A 25,779-nucleotide genomic window follows, 5' to 3' on the forward strand; every position below is an offset into this window, starting at 1 on the left:
CAGTCCTGATGTATCCCAGAGAGAGAAAGAGATCCTCCTAAGTGGTTCTCTTCTCCCTTTTCCTTTTTATGCATCACAGCAAAATGACTGCCACTTAGTGACTTCTAGAGGGTGCATTTGAGCGAGTTAAGCAGAGTTAATTACTGCCCTCGCTGCCATCATAAGAAGAATGCAAATGAAGCCCATTGCAACCGCAAAAAGGGCCATACCAAGGCTGTGTTGGAAAAAGGAAAGATCTCTATATCCTACACATGTTGCTGTGGCCCAGTGTGGTGATCTAGAAAATAAAGTAATGAGAAAGTTTTGGTTTCTAATATATGTAATTTCTTTATGCTTGTGGGTAAACAGTGTGTGCCACGTTTGGTTCAATTGCATCATTGAGTTCAGAATGCTCTTTCATTGTAGGCTAACTATAAATCCCAGCAACTACAACTCCCAAATGACAAAATCATATTTTTGAGTGATGGTCACTCCTTAGGTTAGTAGGTGTCTTGTGGCCAAATTTGGCAGCAATTCATCCAGTGGTTTTTGAGTTATGTTAATCCCACAAACGAACATTACATTTTTATTTATATAGACTAGCCGTCCCTTGCCATGCATCTGTGTATATGTGTTTTGTGTGTATATATGTGTGTATATGTTTATATATGTGGTTTTGTGCATGCGCTACAATGTATTATTTTTTTTGGCTTTTTAAGTCCCTTCTGCTGTGTTTTTCAATGTTTTATGAGTGATGGTCACTCGTTGGCCTGAGAGGTGTCTTGTGTCCAAATTTGGTGTCAATTCACCTGGTGGCTTTTGAGTTATGTTAATCCCACAAACGAACGTTACATTTTAGCTTGTTGTCAACCTTTGCAGCCCGAAAGACAGTTGCATCTGTCAAGTAGGAAATTTAGGTACCGCTTATGCGGAGAGGCTAATTTAACTAATTTACGAGGCCATAAAAATCTCCAGCAAGCATGCAAAGAATGAGGAAGTACTTCATCGGTGTCACAAATGGATGGTGAAGCGACAGCTCCCCTGGTGGCCAGATTACCCTCATGAAAAGCTGGAATGTTAAATAGCCTATGAGTGTCTGTCTATATATGTTGTATGTCTATGGCATTGAATGTTTGCCATGTATATGTACATTGTAATCCACCCTGAGTCCCCTGCAGGGTGAGAAGGACAGAATATAAATACTGTAAATAAATAAAAATAAAATTGGACATGACTAGACTTAACATCTAGTTAAGTCTACCTTTCCCTAATGCAACTTCATACCACTTTAACTTCCATGGCTCAATACTATGGGATCCTGATGCATCCATTCTGCCGTGTAGCTGCACCCTTAGTCTGAACATCGGAATATTTTAAAAATAATTTTGAAGCACTGGGTTGTTGTAGATTTTTCATATTCCAGAAGCATTCTCTCCTGATGTTTCACCCACATATATGGCAGGCATCCTCAGAGGTTGTGAGCTGGTAGAAGCAGTTTGTTCACATTGAGCCATCGGGAAAGCAAGGTATCCCTATTTCAATTTCAGAGCATTCTGGACTTCCATTAAGTGATGTTTGTGGTCACTCCAGCAAATAAACAAAGCGCAGGTTTTGAGGCTCATAACTAGCTGATAGTGTTGGCAGTTTCCTTGACATTCTCCCTAAACTGCTAAATGCTAGGAATAACGGTGTGAAGAAAAACAAGCCCCAATGATCTTTGCATGTTAACATCACGCCCACGTTTTGGAAACTCCGCTCCTTGCTTCTTGTATTCATATATCTCTTGCGCAGCGGCTCCAGTTTGAAAGGGCTTTTTCTTTTTGCTCAAGCTCAATAGGAAGAAGAACGCAGCCTGATACCTCTTTGATTAAAAATGACCTTTGGTTTTCAATGCATACACAAAAGGACTTCTCTCCTAAAGGAAAGCCATATTAGATCACTAGCATATATACCGGGTGTTTCCTGGATATGCATTCTTTTTGTGGTGCTTTCTTTCCCTCCTCCGTTTCCCTCATACACCTCTTCCTCTTTTTTCGTCCTTTCCTTTCCTTCTTCCCTTGCTTTCCTTCATATACTTTCTTTCCATCTTTCCTTTCTCTTCTTTCTTTTCTCTTGTCTTCCTTTTCTTCCCTTCTTTCTCTTCTCTGCTTTCTTCCCTTTCCTCATGCCCTTTCCTCTTTCCCCTTTCCCCCCGTTTTTCTTTATCTTCCTTCCTTCCCTTCCTCCCGTCTTTTTTCCTTCCTTCCCTGTGTTAGACGGGGTTACACTCCCCCTGAAACCACAGGTCCGCAGTTTGGGAGTCCTCCTGGACTCATCACTTACGCTTGAGGCTCAGGCATCGGCGGTGTCTGGGAGGGCTTTCGCACAATTAAGACTCGTGCACCAACTGCGACCGTACCTCGCGAAGGCTGATCTGGCCGGAGTGGTCCATGCCTTGGTCGCCTCTAGGATGGATTACTGTAATGCGCTCTACGTGGGGCTGCCCTTGAAAACGGCTCGGAAATTCCAACTGGTCCAACGAGCAGCAGCCAGGATGTTAACTGGTGCTCCTTACAGAGAGAGGTCAACCCTCCTGTTCAAGGAGCTCCACTGGCTGCCGTTTATCTACCAAGCCCAATTTAAGGTGCAGGTGCTTACCTACAAAACCCTGAACGGCTTGGGACCAGCCTACCTGCGTGATCACATCTCCGTCTACGAACCCACATGCTCTCTTCGTTCATCTGGAGAGGCCCTGCTCGTGATCCCACCTGCGTCGCAAGCGCGTTTGGGGGGGACACGAGACAGGGCCTTTTCCGTGGTGGCCCCCCAACTCTGGAACACCCTCCCCAAAGATCTTAAACAGACCCCTACATTGGCAGTCTTCAGAAAGAACTTGAAGACCTGGCAGTTCCGATGTGCCTTTCCCGAATAGGAAACCTCCAATACCAAGTCCCATAAGCACTTTATTAAAGCTAAGACCACAGCACACCGCACACTGCACTTGCCCAAACCTGTCACATCAGCACTTTTAACTCTTGTATCCTTACTCTGGCCCGGCCCAGTTTTATTGTGTCTTAGTGGATTGTTCATTGCTTGTTGTTTTAGATTGCTTGAATTGTTTTTAATTTGCCTAGCTTTTGTATTGTTGTATTGTGTGTTGAGGCCTTGGCCTTTGTAAGCCGCATCGAGTCCTGCGGGAGATGCTAGCGGGGTACAAATAAAGTTTTTTAAAAAAATTCTTTTCCCTTCTATCTCTTTCTTCCCTTCCCTCAGAGTTTCGCTCTTCCTTTTTTCTCTTTCCCCCCCTCCTCTCTTATCTTCCCTTTCTTTCCCTTACATTATTTCTTTCTTTCCTCCCTCCCCTTATACACATGTTACCTAGCAACAGCCAATCCGCTTCACTCCCTTTCTTTCCCAGTGACATCACCGAGGGCCACTTCACCTAGCAACAACCAATCCCTTTCGTTCCCTTACATTTCTAGTGACATCATAGAGGGGCACTTCAGCTAGCAACAGTCAATCCTCTTTGCTTCCTTTCTTTCCCAGTGACATCACAGAGGGCCACTTCACCTAGCAACAGTCCTCTTCACTTTCTTTCTTTCCCAATGACATCACAGAGGGCCGCTTCACCTAGCAACAGCCAATCTGCTTCACTCCCTTACTTTCCTAGTGACATTACAGAGGGCCACTTTACCTAGCAACAGCCAATCTGCTTTGTTCTTTTTCTTTCCCTCTTCTCCATGCCCCCAAAAGGTGACTTTTGTAGTTCAACACCCTCAATTATTTTCAGTTGGATAATGCGCCAACTCCACTGGTACTGGGCTGAATTCAAAGTGCTGGCGTTGGCCTTTAAAGCCCTAAACGGTTCCGGCCCAAGCTACCTATCCGACCGCATCTCTGCCTATGAACCCACCAGGACTTTGAGATCTTCCGGGGAGACCCTGCTCTCGATCCCGCCTGCTTCTCAAGCTCGGCTGGCGGGGACGAAAGATAGGGCCTTCTCGGTGGTGGCTCCTCGGCTGTGGAACGCCCTTCCTACGGACATTAGACTAGCACCATCTCTAATGGTATTCCGCAAAAAGGTGAAGACCTGGCTGTTTGAGCAGGCGTTCGAATAATTAGTGCAATGATTGGTTAATGAACACTGGAATGGAACAATGGATGACGAATCTGGAACATGTTTTTGATGACGAGACGGCAGTGAATGGGTATTGTAGTAACTGTTTATTAATTGTGTAATGTGTTAGGTTGTTAACTGTTTCTATACTGTAGCACTGAATTTTTGCTGTTCGTATTTGTTGTGAACTGCTGTGAGTCGCCTTCGGGCTGAGAACAGCGGTATATAAGTAAGGTAAATAAATAAATAAATAATAATGAAGGTTCTGTGTGCCAAGTTTGGTCCAGATCCATCAAGTCATGCAGGAGCCTTTGAGGTACAAACATATATACAAACATCCTCAGTCTTCTAGATAGATAGAGAGCTGGGTGAACGCGGCATCGAAAGAGGCTCTTCCTGCCATCTAATCCTCCAGGAAAGGCATCTGCAGGTGCCGACGCATCCAGGAAACGAGGCCCTGAGAGCATTCAGGGAGATTTATTTTCAATTACAGGTCGAGGCAGAGGCATGAAATAGTGCCGGGTTTAGAAGCGGGGCATAAATCCCGCGAGCAAAACCATGTATATCAGCTCCATATAATAAGACTTTATTGATTGCGATATTGTATCTGTCAGAATAAAACTCCCTTAATGCTTGCATCAGGGCTGGGAAGATGGAGGGCTTGGGACCTGATTCCAGGATCAATGCCGTTTGATTAATATGCCGTTAAGGAAGTAAGGGCTATTTAACTTGTTTGATGCAGGCCTTAAAGCGGCAAGTTGTTTCTGCTAAGCTTCCCTCCTCCAAAGCCGTGCAAAAACACAAATGCAAAAGCTCTTTTTGCATCTCATCAAATCCTGCTTTTTCGCCTTCAGTGCTTTCATTGCATTCCTTTTTATGGAGGTAGCACTCCCCGTCTTTCGAATGCTTTTCTTATAGCTCAAAATTAACGTTTTACATCTTTGGGATTTCCGCAAATGTCGTGTGCAAAACAAAAGGGAAGGCCTGCATTGGGTTAGTTGGGAATTTTAGCATTTTTTGTGTGTCTATTGTTAATTTAAAGAACATATGCACCTTTGGGTTGTGCAAAATCTAGCTTTCCTCTAGAACAGGGTCAGGAACCTTCGGCCCTCCAGGTGTGGTGGACTTCAACTCCCACAATTCCTTGAGGCTCGGCATTCGCCCCAAAGGCTTACCTTGGCCTCAAGGAATTGTGGGAGTTGAAGTCCACCACACCTGGAGGGCCGAAGGTTCCCCATGCCTGCTCTAGAACATCATTTCTCAACCTGGTGGTCGTGACCCCTGAGGGGTTGCGAGGGTGTGTCAAAAGGGGTTGCCAAAGACCATCAGAAAACACAGTATTTTCTGTTGGTCATGGGGATTCTGTGTGGGAAGTGTTGGCCCAATTCTATCATTTGTGAAGTTCAGAATGCTCTTTGATTGTAGGTGAACTATAAATCCCAGTAACTGCAATTCCCAAATGTCAAGGTCTATTTTCTCCAAACTCCACCAGTGTTCATATTTGGGCATATTGAGTATTTATGCCAAATTTGGTTCAGATCCATCTTTGTTTGAGTCCACAGTACTCTCTGAATGTAGGTGAACTACAACTCCAAAACTCACCAAACCCTTCCAGTATTTTCTGTTGGTCGTGAAAGTTCTGTGGTTCAATTCCATCATTGGTGGAGTTCAAAATGCTCTTTAATTGTAGGTGAGCTATAAATCCCAGCAACTACAACTCTCAAATGACAAAATCAATCCCCCACCTCCACCTAAGCCCACCAGTATTCAAATTTGGGTGTATCGGGTATTTGTGCCAAACTTGGTCCAGTGAATGAAAATACATCCTGCATATCAAATATTTACATTACGATTCATAACAGTAGCAAAATTATTGTTATGAAGTAGCAACGAAAATAATTTTATGGTTGGGAGTCATCACCTCATGAAGAACTGTATTAAGGGCTGGTGGCATTAGGAAGGTTGCGAACCACTGATCTCGACATTAGACTTCGATTGATTGAGCCTAGAATCATATTGGCTTTTTTCATTTCTGCATCGTACTGTCGGCTCATGTTGTGCTTGGGGTCTCCTAAGACTCTTAGGTGCCTTTTGCATGGAGTGTTTTCAAGCCAAGTGTCACTCATTCTATATCAGTTCATTTTTATTGACAAAGGGTAGCACCATAGGTTTATCTCCATTGACATCTATTTTGTGAGTTTTAGCCTACGTCTTTAAAAGCCCTGGGGTGGATCCGAGTGCCCAACCAGCCGCTGCTGCCCTTGGTCCTACTTCCCTTTCAGCCATCACAGAGGAAGCTAGACAGACAGATGGCACATTGTGGGTTTGCCATGACTTTCCCGGGCACCTTCACAGTCCCTAAAGAGAAGCAGGTGTTTCCTATTTGGAAACGGTGTGTGTTTCCTCTCCTGGGCACATTTGCACCTGAGATGGAAATTGCAAACTATAAATAGGCCGGATTTAATTAAAAATCCTACCCTGCAATGCTTTTTTCGCATCCCTATTTGTTTACATCCTCTATCCTGACCATAAATTCAATTAATGCTATTTTTGTTGTTTAGAATTATTGCTGAATTATTGTTTTCCAGCAAATGTTGCATCTGACTTAAGCTCACTGCAAGAAATATACTTATTCATAGTGTTTATTCCACACAGAAGCACACTTTTGGCACATAGGAAATCATGATTTTGTGTATAAACCATGCATTCAGAATCAGGTGTGTTTGGAGGATGGAAAACACTTTTTTTTTACCATGCGGAAAAAATGATCCCAGAAGCTTCTGGAACTACAGTTATACATGTGTGCAAAAGAATCTCCCAGTTTTTCAAACTTAAATATGCATCTGGGAATAGTGAGGATGGTGTGCTTTAAATGCATTTTTAATTGTATTTTTTGTATTTTAATGTTATATCCACCCACAACTACTTAATTGCTTTTTAATTGTTGTATTTATCTTGTTTTAAGTTTTATTAGTTTGTCCTATGATTGTATTGTCGAAGGCTTTCATGGCCGGAATCACTGAGTTGTTGTAGGTTTTTTTGGGCTATATGGCCATGTTCTAGAGGCATTCTCTCCTGACGTTTCGCCTGCATCTATGGCAAGCATCCTCAGAGGTAGTGAGGTCTGTAGGAACTAGGAAAAAGGGTTTATATATCTGTGGAATGACCAGGGTGGGACAAAGGACTCTTGTCTGCTGGAGCTAGGTGTGAATGTTTCAACTGACCACCTTGATTAGCATTTAGGGAACTGGGCATGTTTAGCCTGAAGAAGAGAAGGCTGAGAGGAGATATGATAGCCATGTATAAATATGTGAGAGGAAGCCACAGGGAGGAGGGAGCAAGCTTGTTTTCTGCTTCCTTGGAGACTAGGACGCGGAACAATGGCTTCAAACTACAAGAGAGGAGATTCCATCTGAACATTAGGAAGAACTTCCTGACTGTGAGAGCCGTTCAGCAGTGGAACTCTCTGCCCCGGAGTGTGGTGGAGGCTCCTTCTTTGGAAGCTTTTAAGCAGAGGCTGGATGGCCATCTGTCAGGGGTGATTTGAATGCAATATTCCTGCTTCTTGGCAGAATGGGGTTGGACTGGATGGCCCATGAGGTCTCTTCCAACTCTTTGATTCTATGATTCTATGATTTGATGGCCTGGCTGTTGTTTGGTGTGGCTTGTTAGTGCCTTGAGCAATCTTTTGTTGAGAGGTGATTAGGTGTCCCAGATTGTTTCCCTTCTGTTGTTTTGCTGTTGTAATTTTAGAGTTTTTTAATACTGTTAGCCAGATTTTGTTCATTTTCATGTTTTCCTCCTTTCTGTTGAAATTGTCCACATGTGGATTTCAATGGCTTCTCTGTGTTCTATGATTACTAGCCACATTGAGTCCCTCTGGGAAGAAATGCGGGATAGAAATAATAATAATAATAATAATAATAATAATAATAATAATAATAATTTTATGGACACAAAAACACAATATTCACAGCAAACGAAATATATATGCTGGATTTCGTATCACAAAATCACAAGTCGAACACTTCCCAAGCGTCTAGGACTGTGTGATGCAGGCCAAGGTCTTTAGGCACTGCACCCAGTGTGCCGATCACCCTTGACTGGTTTGTGCCACAGTCTTTGCAGTTCGATCTTTAAATCCTCATATTGTGTCAGCTTTTCCAGTTGCTTCTCGTCAATCCTGCTGTCGCCTGGGATTGCAACATCGACAATTGGTTTTTTTAACATGATCATGAGGTCAGGAATATTGTGCTCCAAAACTCTGTCAGTCTGAATTTGGAAGTCCCAGAGTAGTTTGACGTGTTCATTTTCCATGACTTTCTCAGGCTTGTGATCCCACCAGTTCTTTGTCGCAGGCAGATGGTATTTGTGGCACAAGTTCCAGTGGATCATCTGAGCAACAGTGTTGTGCCTCTGTTTGTAGTCTGTTTGTGCGATCTTCTTGCAGCAGCTGAGGATGTGATCCATTGTTTCACCTGCCTCTTTGCAGTGTCTACATTTGGAATCTGTCGTCGACTTTTCAATTCTGGCTTGGGTGGCATTGGTTCTAATAGTTTGTTCTTGGGCTGGCAGAATCAGGCCCTCTGCCTCCTTTTTCCAAGTTGCACATCCATGTTTTTTTGTCAGCACCAATTGTGTTTAAGTGCAGACCATGGTCTTTAGGCACTTCACCCAGTGTGCCGATCACCACTGGGACCACCTTTACTGGCTTGTGCCAGAGTCTTTGCAGTTCAATCTTTAAATCTTCATACCATGTCAGATTATTATTATTATTATTATTATTATTATTATAATATTTATGAGCAGCATATTTTCCCAAGACACTTCAGGATGTGCTGATACAATACTGAAATATTCTTTGGCAGGGAAGTATAGAACAGTATCGAAATTTTGGACATAATGGAAGATTTTCATCCTTGATCTGGAGGCAGTGGCTTCGTCGGTCACTTCTCTGATCCAAGGCCAAACACCTTGCAAGCATTTGACTGCCATTATTTTATTAGGCCAGCAATCTGATAAGGAAGATATGATTTCCTTTTTTCAAATAAGACCAAAGCAGAAGGATCTTTGGGGTGTTTCTTCCTTCATTCCAGATACCGTCCTTGGGAGCCATGGCCCCCGGCTCTTTGCTTTCCATAGATGTCTCCCTCTGGGCTTTGCTGGAAACAATTGAGAACATATTTACTCAGAACTAATGGCATTCTGATAGAAGAAGGGAGGGATTTCCTCGCAGCTCCTGTAATATTTAAACAAAGGAACTGTCGAGGAATCCTCGGGAAGGGTGAAGCCTCCCCCCCCCCCCCCCTCCCATTTCCACCTTCTTACTACCACCTTGGATTATTTTAATGTTCATGTTTAGGACAGAAATGCAAAAAGGCTGCTCCATGGTAAAGAATCATGACTTAGCTAGACCTGTAATTGATCCCAGTGCTCTTTTGCAAAGGGCAAGAGAGGCAAAGGGCCCTTTTCAACTCCTGCCTCTTGGTTATTGCAATTACTTTCCTTTCTTTTTTGCCTCTCAAGCTGCAAAGCGACATGACAGCCCCCCCCCCCCCTTTCCCCCCTCCTTACCATCTGCACCGGTGTCTATAAATACTTAAATGCTAATGTGGGAGGAAGGAAGAAGAGAGAGAGAGATTGAGAAAGAGGGAAGGGCTTCCCTTTTTTTTTTTCTTTTTTGAGTAACCCACTTTCTTGAGAAACCTGTTGCATCGTCTTAGGGCAGAAGATGCATTCCCCATTCCTACAATACACAAAACCCCTTAAATCAGTGTTTCTCAACCTTCCCGATGCCGCAACCCCTTAATACAGTTCCTCATGTTGTGGTGACACCCAACCATTTTTTTTGTTGCTACTTCATTACTGTAATTTTGCTACTGTTATGAATTGTAATGTAAATATCTGATATGCAGGATGTATTTTCCTTCACTGGACTAAATTTGGCACAAATACCTGATATGCCCAGATTTGAATACTGGTGGCGTTGGGGGTATTGGTTTTGTCATTTGGGAGATGTAGTTGCTGGGATTTATAGTTCACCTACAATCAAAGAGCATTTTGAACTCCACCAACGATGGAATTGAACCAAACATTGTCACACAGAACTCCCAAGAAATACAGAAAATACTGGTGGGCAGGCATGTAGCCGGGGGGGGGGGGGGGGGCTTGAGGGGCTTCAGCCTTCCCCCCCCCCCCCCCGAAATTCTCATAGTGGTTCGCGAAAAGGCCTTACTGGTGCATTATTTAAACTGTTATGTTTATTCATATCATGATCTGATCACCATACTCAATATATCCCATATGCATGGGGGTATTGGGGTAATGATACAAAAGGTTTGCTAGGCTAGACCCTCTTTCACTCAGACTCAGGCCCCCCCCCGAAACTCAGCCCCCCCCCCCCGAAACTCAGCTCCCCCCGAATCTCAGCCCTCCCCAAACTCCCCCCCCCCCCCAAAAAAAAACAAAATCCTGGCTACGGGCCTGCTGGTGGGCATTGACCTTGAGTTTTATCCAGAGAGCACTGTGGACTCAAACAGAGATGGATCTGGACCAAACTCAGCATGAATACTCAATATGCCCAAATGTGAACACTGATGGAGTTCGGGGGAAATAGACCTTGACATTTGGAAGTTGTATTTACTGGGATTTATAGTTCACCTGCAACCAAGGAGCATTTTGAACCCCACCAATGATAGAATTGGGCCAAACTTCCCACATAGAACCTCCATGCCTTGAAGTGATTTGCTGGCGTGAGCCTCCCTCCCACTGCGCTGCCATGCACCGAGCATGCCTGCTCTCCCCTGCCCTGCTTGGTATCTCAGAAAAAGCCCTCCCCTTGGCTGAGAGGCCAGCAAATCACAGCAGAGGAGGGCTTTTGGCGGGAGGATTCGCCATCTGTTTCAAAAAGGAAGAGAAGAACAGGCGGAGAGATCTTCTCTGCCAAGGGGTTCCTAAGACCATCAGAAATATATTTTTCTGAAACCCCCTTATGACCTCACCCCAGGAGTCCAGGCCCACATGTTGAGAAATGTTGCATTAAATATTAAACATTGGTAGGGGCATGAATTTCATCCAATAACAAGGTCGGTAATGCGTCGATACTCTAAACCTCATGAAGCCTTTATGGCCCCATTGACTGCAGTGTCCTGGGAGCTGAAGTCCCCCAAAAGTGATACTTCTAATACTTTTCTGAATGCACATCCATAGAATTATGTTACAATTCGGCTGTCAAGCTGCAGATTTTAAAAATTATTTTTTAATTTGAATACAACTGCAAGTGACATTTTAGAAGAAGGGTTTCTTACTTTTCTTTTAAAAGGATAATAAGTAGGAAGGAGTGCCTCCTTCAAAGCCATTCATACAACGTTGCATGCTTGGGATATCTTTCAAAAATAGATTCTAGTTTCTTTCCATCGTGGGTGGGACTTATGCATCTCTGATGTGAGTGGACTCCATCACCCTCTATCAGTTCCCTCCCAAACCCTTCTGGTATTTTAATATGGCTTTTGATGAGTCTGTTTGCCAGGTTTGGTCCAGATCCATCAAGCCATGAAGGAGTCATACTGGAAAATACATACATACATACATACATACATATTTTCACTTTTATATTAGCCTAGGTCCCCAGTGTTGCCCTGGTTTGCATTTTGTAATGCTATTTAATAGTAAAAATAATGGTTAGTTTTAAAATGGTGGGGATAGTTCTACCACCAGATTGAAAGACAAAGCAGTATTTTCTCTGTCCCTCAGGTAGTGAGTGTATCTGGCTGCCTTGGGTCTCCATGGCAACCCTAATGACCTTTTGGGGTCACAGCTGGTTCTTTCCCATGACCTTCCAATGCACTTTTGGATTAACAGCTGGCTCTTACCAGCGACCCTGCAGTGACGTTTTGGTGCAACAGGTGGCTCTTTCGCACAACTCTTCAGTGACCTTGTAGGCTAACCACTGGCTCTTTCCTACGACCTTCTAGCAATCCCTTGGGGTTGCATCCTCATCAATCCTCTCAAGGCCCTCTAGTATTTTATGTTGGTCATGATGGGTATGTGTACCATATTAAATTCAGATCCATTGTCAGTGGGATTCACATGCCTCTTCAGATGAGGACTACAACTCCCATCATCTTCTATCCATTAAAAAAGCCACCAGTATTTTAAGTTGGTCATGATGTGTACTTGTGGCAAATCTGGTCCAGATCCATTATCAGTAGCCACAAGGCAACTTTCCAGATGTTAGTGGACTACAACTCCAAGCATCCTATATCATTCCCCCACCCCAACCCATCCAAAATTAAAGTTGGTTGCAATGGGTAAGTATGTAAGTTTGCAGTGTTTGGTCCAGATCCATTGTTGGTGGGAGTCAGAGCACTCTCTGGAATTTGGTGAACTTCAGATAGTCATGATGAGTCTGTGTGCCAAGTTTGGTCCAGATCCATCTAGGAGCCATCCCAAAACATACATATTAGTATTCCATCCTTCTCCTTGTGTTTTTTTTGCAGGAGAGCTTATGAGCCCAGCTCTCTGCAAAATGCCCTTGAGAGGCTTTCCTTTTTCCCTGTTCTTTCTGTGCTTCCGTGTCTGTGTGTTTTAGAGGTGTAAATGCCAAGGGAGGCTCTCCCCGCGCCTTGTGCTCCTTTTCATCTCGGCAGGGCTTTGGCCTTTCGCACAGCATGACGCCGACAGCAGGCTCTTTGCGCAGAATACAAACTCGCCCCCAGAGTTCGGCGCATGACATGAATTCCACTGCAGGATACAAGTTGGTCCAGGCCTTTCATGTGTCTGGTTTAATTCCCTGTCTCCCGGATATTTGGTAAGCAGAATGGAACAAAGCCAGGGCATCCAAGAATCCTTCCCGCATTGCATCTTGGTTCCTTGAGCTCTGTATACAGTCATTGCTCCATATTAGCTGAGGCTAAGAGCACAAGACTCCCCGGGAAGCTAAAATAAATAAATTTTAAAATTCCACCGGAAGCTGATCATAGAATTACATTGGAGGATCAAGAGCACTGTTTCCCAGCCTGGGGTTTGGGATCGTGAGGGGATCACGAGGGGGTTTTAAAGGGGTCACCAAAGACCATCAGAAAACATATATTTCTGATGGTGTTTGGAACCCCTTTGACAAAGAAGGCTGAAGATCTCTCCGCCTGTCCTTCTCTTCCTTTTTCGAAACAGATGGAAAATCCTCCCACCAAAAGTTCTCCTCTGCTGTGATTGGCCAGTTGGCCTCACGGCCAAGGGGAGGGTTGTTTCTTAAACTTCAAGTGGGAAGGGGAGAGCATACATACACACACACACACACACATACATACACACACACGCTACCTGTACCCGCCACACATTGCTGTGGCCAACCTTCCCTCCTTCTTTCTTTCTCTCCTTCCTTCTTTCCCTTCTTCTTTCTTCCTTCTCTACCTGTTTCTTTTCTCACTTCGTTATCTCTTTGGTTCAATCCTTCCTTGTCTCTTTCCTTTCTTTCTTCCTTCCCTCCCTCTTTCTCTCTTTCATTCCTTCTCTCCTTCCTTCCCTCTTTCACTTATTTCATTCCCTCCTTCCTTCTCTCCTTTCTTCCTTCTCTACCCTTCTTTCTTTCCTTCTTTCTCTCTTTCCCTCCTTCTTTCCCTCTTTTTCTCCTTCCTTCTCTCCTTCCTTCCTTCTCTCTTTCTTTCCTTCTCTCCTTTTTTCTTCCCCTCTCTCCTTCCTTCCTTCTCTACCCTTTTTTCTTTCCTTCTTTATCTCTTTCCCTCGTTCTTTCCCTCCTTTTCTCCTTCCTTCTCTGCCCTTTTTTCTTTCCTTCCTTCTCTCCTTCCCTCTTTCTCTCCCTCCTTCGCTCCTTCCTTCCTTCTCTACCCCCTTTTCCCTCCTTCTCTCCTTCTTTTCCTTCTTCTCTCCCTCCTTCCTTCTCTACCTTTCTTTCCTTCTTTCTCTCCTTCCCTCCTTCTTTCCCTTCTTCTCTCCTCCCTTCCTTCTCTCCCTCCTTCTCTCCTTCCTTCCTTCCTCCTTTCTGTGTATGTGTTTTGTGTGTGTATATGCATATATGTGTAACTATATATATGTGTGTTTATGTATATATGTGGTTTTGCACATACGTTGTAATATTTTTTTTGATTTTTTTTTTTTTTGCTTTAAGTCCCTTCTGCTGTGTTTTTCCGGTTTTTTTTATGAGTGATGGTTACTCGTTGGCCTCATACGTGTATTGTGTCCAAATTCGGTATCAATTCATCCAGTGTTTTTTGAGTTCTGTTAATCCCACAAACGAACATTACATTATATATATATATATATATATATACACACACACACACCTCTATATCATATTGATAAATAGGAACATAGAGATATGCACTTTTAAGTCATATCATAGATATATAGATATAAATATGAGCCTTTAAGTCATATCATATATATATGTATGTATATACATACACCTCTATATCATATTGATAGATATGTTGAGATATGTGCCTTTAAGTCATATCACAGATACATAGATACAAATGTGCACTTCTAAGTAATATTATATATATATCTACATATTGATAGATAAATAGAGATATGCACCTTTAAGTCACTATATATATATATATATATATATATAATTGATACATAGATATATGCGCCTTTAAGTCACATCATAGATATATAGATATAATATGCTCCTTTAAGTCACAGCATAGATATATAGATATACCTCTATATCATATTGATAAATAGATAGGTAGAGATATGCACCTTTAAGTCATATCATAGATATATAGATACAAACATGCGCTTTTAAGTCACATCATACACACACACACAAACATCATATATCTCTATCAATAGATATATTGATAGAGATATGCGCCTTTAAGTCACATCATAGATATATAGATATAAATATGCTCTTTTAAGTCACATCATATGCCTGCATCCTATTGATAGACAGAGAAATGCACCTTTAAGTAATATCATAGATATATAGATATAAATATGCACCTTTAATTCACATCATAGATATATAGATTTAACTATATATCACAGATGTAGATATAGATATTAGCCATGAAGTCACATCATAGATATATAGATATACCTAATCACAGATAGATAGATAGATAGATAGATAGATAGATAGATAGATAGATCAATAGATTTGCACATTTAAGTCACCTGTCACTTGTCTTGGGAGGTGGTGAAGGGGTGCAAAGCAAGACAGGAGTGAGTTATTTCACCTCCAAGGGAAATGTGCATTAAGCAATTAGGAGGAAGATTTGAACCACCGGGGAAGTGAAAAATCTGCCCCAAAGATAGTCGGGGGAGGAAGGCGAGGAACACGATTAGTATTAAAATGGATCTTGGCGAATTTATGAGCGAGGTATAATTTCTCCGTCGGAGGCGTCTCGTCCCCCGCAGAGGTCTGGAGCTTGGCAAATTGATGAGTGATATTATTTCTGCGTCTGAGGCTCCATCACCCGCGGGGAGCTGTAGGTTTTTCTCCTTCCCTCCTCCCGCTCTTTCTCTTTCTCTTTTCGGATTTGTCACCTGTGCCCAAAATGCATTCCTTCATCGCTGACTTTCTTGTGGAGTTCCAGGTCATCTGGAGCCATGCCAGAACATAGGGATGAATATTTCTTAAGGATTTGAGTAGAAGACAACACAGCAACAGAGCGATCAATGTAGACCAAGGCAGAGGGCCACTTTTGCCTCGAGAAGCTCTTGGGAGCCACATTTTTAATGGTGCTAAAGGCGATATAATTGAATACCCATCATATTTCTATCTTAATGGTCTTGCTTCCAGCGACTAAAGTTTCTCTCTCTTTTTTTTACACTGCACCATGTGGTCTCTAATTTCTGGGATTTGTAGTTCCACAAGGTATTCAAATTGCTCTGCCAAATAATTATTAATTAATTAATTAATTAATTAATTAATTTCTGTATTTGTATACCACCTTTCCCAGCCTGCAGGTGACTCAAGGCAGTTTACAGAGGCGACAATTCAATGCCCACAATACCATAAATACAATTTAAAACATTAACATCTATATATATATATAAATGCTCTGTGCATAATGAGTACCTTAAAAACAAAAGAACCAATGAACTAAATCACACCAAATTTGGCAACAAAACGTCTCACAACACAAGGAGTGACCATCACTCAAAAAATTATGATTTTGTCATTTGGGAGGTGTAGTTGCTGGGATTTATAGTTCACCTTCAATCAAAGAGCATTCTGAACTCCATCAACGATGAAATTGAACCAAACTTAGCGCACAGAACTCCCATGACCAGCAGAAAATACTGGAAGGGTTTAGTGGGCATTGGCCTTGAGTTTGGGAGTTGTTGTTCACCTACATCCAGAGAGCACTGTGGACCAGGCATGTAGCGGGGGGGGGGGGGGCTTCAGGGGCTTCAGCCCTCCCCCCCCCCAAATTCTGATGGTGGTTCGCGAAAAGGCCTTACTGGTGCATTATTTAAACTGTTTGTTTATTCATATCATGATCTGATCACAATACTCAATATATCCCATATGCATGGGGGTATTGAGGTAATGATACAAAAGGTTTGCTAGGCTAGACCCTCTTTCACTCGGACTCAGCCCCTCCGAAACTCTGCCCCCCCCAAAAAAAACCCTCCTGAAAAAAGTCACCCCCCCCCCCCCCGAAACAAAATCCTGGCTACAGGCCTGCTGTGGACTCAAACAATGATGGATCTGGACCAAACTTGGCACAAGCACTCAATACACCCAAATATGAACACAGATGGAGTTTGGGGAAAATAGACCTCGACATTTGGGAGTTGTAGTCACTGGGATTCAAAGTTCTCATTTTGACCAAGGCCAACCCTTTTGGAATCCAAACGTTTCCCATCTTTCCTTCATTTTCTGGCTCCGAAAGAGAAGAGGAAGGGGAGGAAAGGGCAGGGAGGGGGCTTGGGGAGAAACCCCTCCATGCTCCGACCTGCCATGTGACCCCCAAGTTAGAAGTTTGGGCTATACGAACACAGTCCATCCTATGTAATGCAGGAGTGAGCCAATTGTTCACTAGTGATAGTTTTTGGATCAAAAAAGTAATAGCCCGGCATTCTTTTTTTTTTTTAAGGTTTCCGATCCCTAATTTTCCAGGTCTTTGACTGAGCGAACTGGGATTTGGCGCTAGGCGGTGGAGTTTTCATGGATTTTTAATGGTTTTAATAAAACAGCTGGGGTTGTTTTTTTTTTAATTTCTATATACATTTTAGTATGGTAATTTTTAATGCTTTTAATAGCACAACTGGGTTTGGTTTTTTAATGTTTATATGTATATTTTAGTGTGTTTGCATTGATTGGTGTTTATTGTTAGTAGCCTAGAGTCCACTTATTGGGAGAAAGCCAATATCCAGTCTTTCCCAAGTGTCCGTTTCCATACTTTCTCCAACTTTGCAATCAGGAAACTTGGAGGTGTCAAGTCAGGGCAGTTGGGAAAGGAGACTGGTGACTAGGTTTCTTTGTGTTGAGGAATCTGAGCTGTTAGGCTCAAAATAACCCTTAGTTGGGGCAATTCCACCATAAATATAGCTGAGTACCAGAAGTAAACTTCATAACCAGTAGGAATTTAGGCTTTTACTCCATAGGATGGTGCAGGATTGCAGAGTCAGAACTTTAGGTTCAAAAATATTTATTGAAGTAAGAGAAATACAGCGTTTCTCAACCTGGGGGTCGGATCCTTGGGGGGGGGGGGTCACAAGGGGGTGTCAGAGGGGTTGCCAAAAACCATCAGATAACACAGTATTTTCTGTCGGTTGTGGGGGTCAAGGGGCGGCTCAACCCATTACGCAAAGTAAGCGAATTCCCCCAAACTCCATCTGTGTTCATATTTGGGCGTATTGAGTGCTTGTACCAAGTTTGGTCCAGATCCATCATTGTTTGAGTCCACAGTGCTCTCTGGATGTAGGTGAACTACAACTCCCAAACTCAAGGCCAATGCCCACCAAACCCTTTCAGTATTTTCTGCTGGTCATCGAATTCTGCCTTTTTTGTAAGCCGCCCTGAGTCCCCCCCTCCCCCCCGGGGGTTGAGAAGGGCAGGGTAAAAGTACCCGAAATAATAAATAATAATAAATTAGCATTTGCAGTATAGTTGATTTTGCCCAGGGGCGCTCTTGAGGCGCTCTTGGGGGAAAATAGACCTTGACATATGCGAGTTGTAGTTGCTGGGATGTATAGTTCACCTACAATCAAAGAGCATTCTGAACTCCACCAATGATGGAATTGAACCAAATATGGCACACAGAAAATATATATTAGTGATTTTTTTTGGGGGGGGGGGGGGGCGCCAAAATACTGTTTGCTTACCATTGAAAATTACCTAGGGCCGCCTCTGATGTGGATTCACTGTGGGAAGTTTGGTGAAATTCTATTGTTGGCGGGGCTCAGAATGCTCTTTGATTGTAGGTGGACTATACATCCCAGCAACTACAACTCCCAAATGTCAAGGTCTATTTTCCCCAAACTCCACCAGTGTTCACATTCGGGCATGTTGAGTATTTGTGCCAAGTTTGGACCAGATACGTAATTGTTTGCGTACACCATGCTCCCTGGATATAGGTGAACTACAACTCCAAAACTCAATGTCAATGCCCACCAAACCCTTCCCGTATTTGCTCTTGGTCGTGGGAGTTCTGTGTGCCAGGTTTAGTTCAATTCCATTGTTGATGGAATTCATAATTCTCTTTGATTGTAGGTGAACTCTAAATCCCAGCATCTACAACTCGCAAATGACAAATCCCCCCCCCCCCCCACACACACACCACTAATATTCAAATTTGGGCATATCAGGTCTTTGTGTCAAATTTGGTTCAGTGAATTAAAATACATCCTGCATATCACATATTTGCATTACGATTCATAACAGGAGCAAAATTACAGTTATGAAATAGCAACAAAAATAATGTTTTGGTTAGGGGTCACCACAACATGAGGAATTGTATTAAGGAGTCACGGCAATAGGGAGCTTGAGAACCACTATTCTAGATGGAAATGATCTTGGAGCTAACTAGCTTCTTAAGTCTCATCTTCTAAAGAGGAAAAATGGTAAAAAGTTAAAAAAAAATCCATGCAGCTACATTTTGCCTAAAGAGGCAAAATGTGTCCTCACTGGAAGGAAGGAAGAGAAGAGAACAATGGTGGAGACCACATAGAATCATAGAGTTGAAAGAGACTTTATGGGCCATCTAATCCAACCCCATTTTGCCAAGAAGCAGGAAAATCACATTCAAAGCACCCCTGATAGATGGCCATCCAGCCTTTGCTTAAAAGCCTCCAAAGAAGGAACCTCCAACACACTCTGGAGCAGGGTTCCATTGTTGAATGGCTCTCACAGTCAGGAAGCTCTTCCTAATGTTCAGGTGGAATTTCCTTTCCTGTAGTTTGAAGTGTCCTAATCTCCAGGGCAGCAGAAAACACGTTTGCTCCCTCCCCCCTTTGACTTCCTCTCACATATTTATACATGGCCATCATGTCAACCCAGGGCAATAAACTTCACAGAATTTCATTCCTGTATCATCAGAAGGGGAGGAAGAGACAGTGGCTAGCGGGAAGAGTAAAGACAAAAGCCCTTTTGGGAAACATGCATGGTAAAGTGAGGAAAGAAATCCCTGAGCTTAATCCTATTGCCAGTCTAGCTACTCATTGAGGACTGGAAACTTGAAGATGCAAGACACTTGTGCAGTCCAGGGATGAAACCCAACACTTTTTAATGTTTATATTTTAGTGCATTTACATTTTTTATCGTAAGCAGGATAAAAAGCATTCCAAATTTCCAATTACCATATTTCCTCCCAACGTAGTAATCAGGACCCTTGGAAGTGTGAGGTCGGGGGGCAGACTGATGGGCCTTGCAGTTCAATTCCCCTTGGGATGTGAGCGCACTGCCTTGACACTATCATTCCCCGGAGCCCATGAGAGACATAGGGTTGCCGTGATGGATGTGGCGCTTTCCCTTGCAGCTGTGTGGCCCAAGGCACCTCCGCCGGCCGCCATCCCTCCCTCCCTTTCCCCCGGTGCGCTATAAATACCTTCTCTTAGTCCATCCCAGCGCACTGTATCAATCTTGTTTAATAGACTGGAAAGCTTAATGCTCGGTGGCGGGTCGCGGGGAGCATCGGGGTGATGGATGGTGCCTTCCCGGAGTCGAGCACCGTTGATGTATAATGAAATATTTATGATTTATTCCGGCTAATAAACGGGGATGAAGTGTGTGATATATATATATGAGCAGATGGGGAACTATCGATGCGGCTTTCGTTCGGGGAGGTTTATGTCCGTAACGCACATGCATCCACACGCACATCGCGTGTGCCATCAACTCCGCACCTCGCAGGGCTGTGGCGGGGACAGCCGAGTCCCATCCCGCCATTAATCTCTCGCTCCTTCCCTCTAATTGTTTGTCATCCCACGTTTCCCCCTCCTGCACCTGTTCTTCGCAAGACAAAACCTTCCTTTCCGCAGAAGGCCTTTTATCGAACGCTTTGGCTCCTCTGGAATTCAAAACGCGTGGCACCCATGGCCTCAGTGGCATTTGCAGTGGCAGACGCCACCAAGGAGAGAGGGAGAAAATAATAATTGGAACCCACAGCCTTCAGTAAGGGTTAGCTATACTTATACAAGCTTGCATGGAGCTCTTCAGACTCCCAAATGCAACATATTGGATTCTTGAGACCCCAAAATGCAACCTATTGGGCCTTTGAGACCCCAAAATACAAGACATTGTGTCCTTGAGATTCCCAAAATGCAGCATATTGAACCCTAGAGACCCTAACATGCAACATATTGGGTCCTTGAGACCATAAAAATTATGCACTGTCTTTTGTCTAAATGCACTATAATGTTATTTTTGTTTATCAATGTATGTATTTTTATGGCATCGAATTGTGCCGACTGTGTACGCCGCTCTGAGTTGTCTTCGGACTGATATGAGCGGGGTGGAAATATTGCAGATAAATAAATAAATAAATAAAATGCAACATACCGGGTGTTTAAGGCCCTAAAATGCAACATATTAGACCTTTGAGACCCCAAAATGCAACATATTGGGTCTTTGAGACCCCAAAATGTAGCATATTGGATCTTTGAGGCTCCAAAATGCAACATATTTGGTCTTTGAGAGCTCAGAATGCAACATATTGGGCTCTTGAGATCCCAAAATGCATCATATTGTGCCTTTGAGACCCCAAAATGCGACATAATGGGTCTTTGAGACCCTAAAATGCAACATATTGAGTCTTTGAGATTCTAAAATGCAACATATTGGGTCTTTGAGACTCTAAAATGCAACATATTGGACCTTTGAGACCCCAAAATGTAGCATATTGGGTCTTTGAGGCTCCAAAATGCAACATATTTGGTCTTTGAGAGCTCAAAATGCAACATATTGGGCTCTTGAGATCCCAAAATGCATCAAATTGTGCCCTTGAGACCTCAAAATGCAACATATTGGGCCCTTGAGATCTCAAAATGCAACATAATGAGTCTTTGATACCCTAAAATGCAACATATTGGATCTTTGAGACTCTAAAATGCAACATATTGGACCTTTGAGACCCCAAAATGCAGCATATTGGGTCTTTGGGGCTCCAAAATGCAACATTTGGTCTTTGAGACCTCAAAATGCAACATTTTGGGCTCTTGAGATCCCAAAATGCAACATATTGGGTCTTTGAGTCCCCAAAATGCAACATATTTGGCCCTTAAGGCCCAAAAGGATAATGTCCTTTTCTTGGTACAAGCAGTGATGGTGTAGATAGCGGCAGATTGCCTGACCCTTTTCTCTCTCTCTCCTAGGAGACACAGCTGTGTATAAAGATGGCACCTACTGGATCCGAGGACGCACCTCTGTCGACATCATCAAAAGTGGCGGCTACAAAATCAGCGCCTTGGAAGTGGAACGGCATTTGTTGGCCCACCAGAGCATTGCTGGTAAAGTATCAACCATTCATCAGGAATAATGCATCTCAGGGCCTTTCCTTGGGTATCTTCAATGGTCAAAAATATTTTGTCAGAATACCTTTCAACAGAAATTGACTATGGAGGACTTCGAGATAACATATTAATCAATGTGTTATTCGAAGGCTTTCATGGCCAGAATTACTGGGTTTCTGTGAGTTTTCCTGGCTGTCTGTCCATGTTCCCTCCTGACGTTTTGCCCATGTCTATGGCAGACATCCTCAGAGGTTGAGGGGTCTGTTAGAAACTAGCCAAGTAAGGTTATATATCTGTGGAATGATGTCCAGGGTGGGAGAAAGAACTCTTGTCTGCTTTAGGCAAGTGTGAATGATGCAAATGGCCACCTTGATTAGCATTTAATGACCTTGCAGCTTCAAAGTCTGGCTGGAATCCTTTGTTGAGAGGTGTTTGCTGGGCCTGATTGACTCTTTTCTGGAATTCCCCTGTTTTTTGAGTGTTGGTCTTTATTTACTATTTTGATTTTAATGTTTTAAAATTCTGGTAGCCAGATTTTGTTCCTTTTCATGGTTTCCTCCTTTCTGTTGAAATTGTCCATACGCTTGCGGATTTCAATGGCTTCTCTGTGTAGTCTGGTTATTAGAGTGCTCCAGCATGTCTGTGTTTTCAAATAATACGCTGTATCCAGGTTGGTTCATCAAGTGCTCTGCTATGGCTGACGTCCCTGGTTGAAGAAGTTTGCAGTGCCTTTCATGTTCCTTAATTTGTATTTGAGCAATTCTGCTGCATTTGGTGGTCCCTCTGTAGACTTGTCCACAGCTGCATGGTATACGGTAGACTCCTGCAGAAGTGAGAAGATCCATCTTGTCCTTTGCTGAATGTAGCATTGGTTGGATTTTCTTAGTGGGTCTGTAGATCGTTTGTAAGTTGTGTTTCTTCATGACCGTACACTATTGATGGTCCCTCATGAGCTTCCCTATGTGGTCAGTAGTTCCTAAAAAGCAGGGGAATTCCAGACAAGAATCAATTTATTTATTGTATCAGGAGCGAACCAAGGGCCAGCTTTTTTGTTGTTGTTGTTGTGGCAGGAGCGACTTGAGAAACTGCAAGTAGCTTCTGGTGTGAGAGAATTGGCCGTCTGCAAGGACGTTGCCCAGGGGACGCCCGGATGATTTGATGTTTTTATCATCCTTGTGGGAGGCTTCTCTCATGTCCCCGTATGAAGAGCTGGAGCTGACAGAGGGAGCTCATCCACCTCTCCCCGGATTCGAACCTGCGACCTGTCGGTCTTCAGTCCTGACGGCACAGGGGTTTAACCCAATGCGCCACCGGGGGCTCCTACGGGCCAGCTCATACCGCCAAACAAAGGATTCTCCCAGGCAGCAATCAGCCAGGCTTGGAATCTGCAAGGCCATTCAATGCTAATCAAGGTAGCCATTTGCAACATTCATACCTGCCTCCAGCAGACAAGAGTTCTTTCTCCCACCCTGGACATTGTTCCACAGATATATAAACCTTCCATCAGATCTCACAACCTCTGAAGATGCCTGCCATCGATGTGGGTGAAACACCAGGAGATAATGCTTCTGGAACATGGCCACACAGCCTGGAAAACTCTAAGCAACCCATTGGAATCGAGTCTGCAAATAACGAAATCTGCAGAAGTAAAAATTGTCAATTGTCAAAATCTTCATGGAACAGCATCTGATACTATATCATATTTTGCTTTCGTGCATCTCCTTCTAAGCCTCTGGAAATGTCTTTATGCATTTCCTTTCATGCCTAAGTTGCCCTATAGCCAAAGCTCTCAGGGTGACATTAATGATAAAAACATACACAGTAAAAGCCCCCAACGAGAGTATAACATTGCTTACCAACCAACCAACAAAATAAAAGCAGCAACTGCCATGTGTCGAAAATAGAAGAGGAATCTGAAGACAGGCTAAAGAAGGGCCGTTTGAAAATGAATTATTTGGAGTAAAACCGAGTGATGAGGTGAAAATCTATAAGCTGGATAGAGGCAGGGAATGCCGTGGATGGAGCGTATCTGGATTTCAATAAGGCCTTCAACAAGGTCTCCCATGTCCTGGCAAGGTAACTAGTCCAATGTGTCCAGAGAAAGAGGGTGACTCAAAGGATCAAAGGTCTGGAGAACAAGCCCTATGAGGAGCGGCTTCAAGAGCTGGGCATGTTTAGTCTGCAGAAAAGAAGGCTGAGAGAGAGGAGACATAATGAGGATAATGGATCAAGATGTGAGGGGAAGTCATACGGAGGAGGCTTGTTTTCCGCTGCCTGGAGACTAGAATGCAATGGAGCAGTAGCTTCAAATTAGAGGAAAGAAAGGACATTCCACTTGAACATGAGGAAGAACTTCCTAACGGAGAGAGAGAGCTGTTCAGCAGTGGAACTCTCTGCCCTGGAGTGTGGTGGAGGCTCCTTCTTTGGAAGCTTTTAAGCAGAAGCTGGATGGCCATCTGTCGGGGGTGCGTTGAATGCAATTTTTCTGCTTTTTGGCAGAATGGGGTTGGACTGGATGGGCCACGAAGTCTCTTCCAACTTTATGATTCTATGTGGTCTCCACCATTGTTCTCTTCTGCCTTTTCTTCCTTCCACTGAGGACGCATTTTACCTCTCTAGGCAAAATGTAGCCGCATGGATTTTTTTACTTTTTACCCTTTTACCTCTTTAGAAGATGAAATTTAGTAAGCTCTAAGACCTTTTCTGTCTAGAACAGTCATTCTCAACCTTCCCAATGTCGCAACCCCTTAATCCAGTTCTTCATGTTGTGGTGACCCCCAACCATAACATTATTTTCGTTGCTGCTTCATAACTGTAATTACTGCCTCTCTAGGCAAAATGTAGCTGCATGGATTTTTTGACTTTTTACCTTTTGACCTCTTTAGAAGATGAGACTTAGTAAGCTAGTTAGCTCTAAGACCTTTTTTGGCCATCTGTCGGGGGTGCTTTGAATGTGATTGTCCTGCTTCTTAGCAGAATGGGGTTCGAATGGATGGCCCACCAGGTCTCTTCCAACTCTAGGATTCTATGATTCTATAAAATGCAAAAGGGCCAAGACAATAGAATATTTTCCTGGGTATTGAAAATGGAATGAATTCAAAACCACCCTCTGAGGACCTCCGTAGAGAAAGCTTGCTCAGAAGTAGCCTGGCACTTACTCTTAGGTGGATCAGGACCTTTGGAAACATATGGGAAGAGGCGGCATCGCTTTAACTTGTCACTCCGGTTTCCCTGCCCCTGTCTTCTCCTCGGCTTTGCCATCTGGCTGCGTTTTCTATTTATTTACTCGAGTATTTCTCAACCCTGCCCTTAAAAGCAACAACAACAGCACGCAGGTAGTTTTAAAGATGCTACGTAAAAATTTGTACACTTCTGGGGGGAATTTCCTGCTTATTTCTGGCTTGACTTTGCCTCATTCTCTATCTTGCTCCAGATGTAGCGGTGATTGGGGCCCCAGACCCAATGTGGGGCCAGAAGGTCAGTGCCGTGGTCAAGCTCCACCAAGGTCATACTTTGTCGCTGAAGGAGCTGAAGGAATGGGCAAGGTAAGTGAACCACCCATGGCGATTATTCACCAAGGTCTTCCAGTGGGTGTCCACGACCAAGTGCAGATACAAATGTCATCACCATTGGAGTGAAAGCACTCCAAAATTGCTGGCTTTAGGGCAGGCAAGGGCAAACTTTGGCCCTCCAGGTGTTTTGGACTCCAACTCCGAGCATTCCTAACAGCTGGTAGGCTGTTAGGAATGCTGGGAGTTGGAGTCCAAAAC

General features: G+C 43.5%; 1 protein-coding gene across 1 annotated transcript in view; it reads left to right on the top strand.

The window, feature by feature from the left end:
• Positions 1 to 25,779, top strand: part of ACSF3 (acyl-CoA synthetase family member 3) — a 107,237-nt gene that overhangs the window by 76,483 nt on the left and 4,975 nt on the right. The window contains exons 8-9 of the mRNA XM_060788413.2: positions 21,872 to 22,006; positions 25,443 to 25,554. Coding sequence (XP_060644396.2) covers positions 21,872 to 22,006; positions 25,443 to 25,554 — 247 coding nt within the window. The remainder of the gene's footprint in view (positions 1 to 21,871; positions 22,007 to 25,442; positions 25,555 to 25,779) is intronic.

The sequence above is a fragment of the Anolis sagrei genome, chromosome 8 (genome assembly GCF_037176765.1).
Source record: "Anolis sagrei isolate rAnoSag1 chromosome 8, rAnoSag1.mat, whole genome shotgun sequence".
NCBI lineage: Eukaryota > Metazoa > Chordata > Lepidosauria > Squamata > Dactyloidae > Anolis > Anolis sagrei.